Source organism: Xiphias gladius, chromosome 7, assembly GCF_016859285.1.
Source record: "Xiphias gladius isolate SHS-SW01 ecotype Sanya breed wild chromosome 7, ASM1685928v1, whole genome shotgun sequence".
NCBI lineage: Eukaryota > Metazoa > Chordata > Actinopteri > Istiophoriformes > Xiphiidae > Xiphias > Xiphias gladius.
The window spans coordinates 20,583,102-20,587,689 of NC_053406.1; the positions used below are offsets into that span (position 1 = coordinate 20,583,102).

General features: G+C 46.2%; 1 protein-coding gene across 1 annotated transcript; it reads left to right on the forward strand.

Annotated features, from left to right (window-relative positions):
- Positions 1-224: 224 nt before the first annotated feature.
- On the forward strand, positions 225-4,298 carry proca1 (protein interacting with cyclin A1). Its single transcript, XM_040131284.1, has 4 exons — positions 225-753; positions 914-1,046; positions 2,208-2,342; positions 2,451-4,298. Exons 1-4 carry the CDS (start codon positions 225-227, stop codon positions 4,171-4,173), a joined length of 2,520 nt encoding a protein of 839 aa, XP_039987218.1. The 3' UTR covers positions 4,174-4,298.
- Positions 4,299-4,588: the final 290 nt, after the last annotated feature.

Here is a 4,588-nt window from a genome sequence, read left to right on the forward strand (position 1 = left end):
TAGCCTGACACGCTGATGGGTAATATTTACGCTCAGTTTGTCTTGGCGCTCTCCGTCATAGATAGAGGTACTCTACCACGCTGGAAATCTAAAGAGGTTAATTCGGCTAACTCCTCCCAGCGGTGCCATTCATCGCATTAATAATCGCGCCACTTGAGCTTCGCCTTAAAGGTGCGGAGCTGTCTGCGTTACGCGTGGTGCTGAAAAGTGCCACTCTCCGCATCATGTGGTCGGTCTTCTTTGTCTTTCTGGCTTATCTGGACGGAAACTTCGTCCAGGGCGACTCCCCGGGCCTCGCCCCGGACGCAGAGAGGGAGCGCGAGGAGACGTTCTCCGCGCTCAACTGCACCTTTTGCGCAAAAGTGTCAACCGCGGGGGGGAATTCCCTCTACCAGGTATCTGGCGGAGCCGCGGCGGTGCGCTCCGTCGTCGGTCCCTCCGGGAAGCTGGTGAACTGCTCTGTCACGGCGGACCAGAGGCAGGTGAGATCCTTCATGCATGAGTGCCGCTCGGGGCCGAAAGGGCAGAGGGCCGGGCGGCAGCCGGAGACGCGTTCTGCGCGCATGAACGAAGCCAAAGTGACGTGCCGGGAGTTTAAAGAGAGGTCCGGGCGCGGCGGCAGGCTGGAAAGGGATGACAGTGCGGACACTGCGCTGCGGAACAAGGCTTTAAAAAGATCCAAGAGAGGCCTGACTTATCCCGGGACCCTGTGGTGTGGAGCCGGTAACATGGCTGATCACTACGACCAGCTGGGTGGGTTTAACGAATTCAGTGTGTTTAAGCAAATTAAGCTAATGATTTGTGTGTGTGTGTGTGTGTGTGTGTGTGTGTGTGTGTGTGTGTGTGTGTGTGTCTTATGTCAGTGCGTGCCAAATATCGTCCCGGTTTAACAACTGTGACCTCCTCTACGCAGGAGACTTCGCAGAGACCGACAGCTGCTGCCGGACTCACGACCACTGTCCCCATGTCATCCACGCCTTCTCCTCCAAGTATGGCCACACTAATTTCAAGTGGCACTCCATCTGTCATTGTGACTGTGATAAAGCGTGAGTCAAATCTTTTTCTTTTTTTTTTCTTTTCAAATAAATGCTTTCTACTTCAATATGGACTCGGTTCAGTGTTAATTAATTGGACCATCCAATTAAAATTGGCTGGCATATGTTGAATCCCCTCTGTGTTTGAGGTACCTTGAATAAAACGTTGAGTTGAATTGGCCTAATGTTACCATACTTGGGTAACATTATTTATACAGGATTACACGTTCTGAATAATGAATACTGGGGTGCAAATGATATACATCCAGTCGAGCTGAAGAGTATGACTGCATGTGGAACGATGAAAAACATTATGATATATATTCACAAAAGAATCATAACTTTCCAAAGGTCATAACAATGAGAGCGTTTTTAGCATTAGCCTTTAAAAAAACAGCCTCAGAAAGGTTTAATAGTTTAATGAACCTAACAATACGAAGAAGTGGATCACAAGTAGTGACAGACTGAACTTGTGAAATGTTAAATTCAGTGAAATTCAGACATTTAGTTTAATAAACTGCTCTTCAGTCATTCTCTCCAAAAGTGTGTTAACATTTTGCTTTGGCCATCAACTTAAAAGGAGTTTAAAAGCATAATTAATATTAACAGTAATTAAAAAAAAAAAATGCATCAGAATTGATTGACTACAGATCTTTTTAAAATAAAGTCAGTGATTTCAGGCTGTTACTGCTTAAGGTGCAGCTTGTAAATAATTTTTGACCAATGTTACTGACCAATCTGTTTGTGCAGAGCCAAAATAATGTCAGAACGTATCAGGAGGACCAACTGGTAAATGTGTCACTGTTAGACGTAACAGTATTGCAGTCATCATCTAATTATGATGCCTGGTTTGACATCTAAAAAAATGGAGCTTCTGCAAAATGTTGGACAACTTTAAACTACACTTTGGAATTAATGACAGTTTGGTAGGTGCTTGCAAATGCATTATCTTCCAGGATATAAGTCTATAGGTTGACCATCTAAACCCGACAGCTGCACAGCAGGGCGGTAGCAGGGCGCACCGAGTCAAACGAGGTCAACAGCAAATATGCCCCTGTCACATTCTGGAGTTACTCTACTTTTACAGGTCAAAGTGTATCACCAGCTCTCCTTTTGCGTTTGAATGGTTCGTGAAAGGAGACTGAAATATTTGTTCTCTGTCACTCTCTGCAGGTTGAAAGACTGTCTGAGGAAAGTCAACGACACATCCTCCAGAGTTGTTGGTCAGGCGTTCTTCAATGTTATTGGCGTGCCTTGCTTTGAGTTTGAATACGAAGAACAGTGCGCAGAGCGGCACTGGTATGGCCTGTAAGTATCAGTTCACTCTGGTGTTAAACTTTTAAGCAGCTTTGCAGCATACTGAGCTGTACTACTCTTTGAAATCACCACGCACAACCTCTCCTTCATCTCTCGTAGGTGTAAGCGATATGAGAAGCTCCCCATTGCTGTGCTGAAAGAGGCGGTCCCGTATGACTTTGGGGGTATTGATGTCATCGATGAGCTGACGGTGGCTCCTCCCAAGAGGAAAGATTCCAAGAAAAGTGAGGAAGAAGAGAGACTGGAGAGTGCCACGCAGTCTACCATGACAGGCCCTGAAGAGCCTTCGCTCACAAACGTGGTCACCGCTGCCGAGGACTTCATCAAGGTACTCGCTACTGTCTCCACCTCTCAAAGCTCCACCACTGACTCTGACAAAGGCGAGACGCAAAGCTCGGAGAAGAAGAAGAGGAAGGACACGGGAAAGAAGAAGAAAACCACCAAAAAACAGAAAGGAGAAGGAAAGGGGAGGAAGAGAAAGCAGAAAGCAGGGGCAGGTGTCAAATCAGAGGAAGGAGCCGCGGTCTCGCCCTCTGGCAGCAAAGCCCTGAGTAACTTCATCAGCGAGTCACGCAAACACGACCAGTCAAGTAGAAACACAAACAGAGTCGGTGACAATGAATATGAGCTCGAAGGAAAAGAAGAACCCTCCAATGAAGTCATGAAAGATGAACCACCGGTGGATAAGGAGAGTGTTTCCATTACATCGTCTATGATAGTCCAGGAGAAGCCAGCAGAGTCGGACACTGATGCGCAGAGAGAAGAAATCACTCTTTCTGCATCGACAAGCACAACTTTTACTCCACATGAAGCAAAATCCAGAGGGCTAAGGAAGGGGAGGAGAAAGAAGAGCAAGAAAGCTCCTCTTCCTTCTGCTGAGGAGCTTGTAACGAACACAACAGACAACCTAAGTGCCATTTCCGTCCCCACCATCATAACCCCAGTGGCACAGCAACAAAGCTTTGGGAGCGACACTGAAAAGCGGCCTGTCGCCAGCACTGCCAGTACCCCCATTGTATTCCCCGTCAAAAGGCACAGGTCAAAGGAGACAGGAGACAGAGAGGGGAGGAAGAAAAGGAGGAAAGTCGGATCGGTCTCTCCCACTGCGGCCGCTGCCCATGAACATTCCTCTGTGGACAATATGAAAGCGATGCCTCTCAGCGGGGCTCCCACCGTAACACCGGTCCCCACCACAGAGCGGCAGGTTTCTCACAGGCTGGACGTTTATGGAGGGAAAACATCCATCTACGTAAAAGCCCCGGACTCTTCCTTTAGTGTTTTGAAAAGGCAAGGGTCGAAAGAGAGAAGACTGAGGAGGAGGAAAACAACTTTACCTCTGTCAAGTGAAAATCCACTTTATCACAACATCTCTGAAAACGTGCTTCCTACTCTCCAGACTCCAGACGCAAGTAGGACACTGAACAGCCCTGGAACCACTGACGCAATTAGTTGGCCTGGGGAAAAACTAGAAACTCACAGCAAATGGAGGATTTTTACAACAGCCGCCCCTACTATCAGTACAAAACGACACAGGCAGACAATCAGACAGCAGAGAAAACCAAGAAAGAAAGCCGTGCCCGCTGCCCTCGGCGACAGCGTTTCTATTTCTGAACAAACTGAACATACACCGATGACGTTTACAACCACGCCATCCAAAGTCGTCGCTGCTGAAGAGCTCAGTCCGCAGAGATCTGAAAAGCCCGGCAGGACCACCTCATCCACTCCCGTCATGAGCCCAGTTCAGTTATCTATTGAGAGAGCAAAAGCACAATTCATGAGGAAGAAGAGGAGGAAAGCAGCACTGTCTAGCAGACGGCAATGAGCCACGGCGTGCAAGCGTAGCAGGATAGGCTTCAAATAAAAAAGGCAACTTAGCCATCTAGGCTAGCTCATGTCAGTCTGATAAACTTGCTTCATGATGAGTTAAATATTAAATTAAAATATTTACAATATAATCTTCTTTTGGTTCAGCATTTAAAGCACAGAAATGGTCAGAAATAATACTTGATTGTAATGTCAGAATCATGTTTTGTAATAATTTATACTGCATGTCTCTAATAAAATTTCTGAATGATTATGAATTTATCTCACATTTCTTCCATTTATATGGAGTGATAAAATAAATAAAAGTAACATTCTTCTATTTTAGAAGATCAGTTTTGAATTTTGGGGATTATACTTATTTGCTTTCTTGCGTTAGAAGGTCGATGCTACTTTCATACCTGTTTCATACCAGA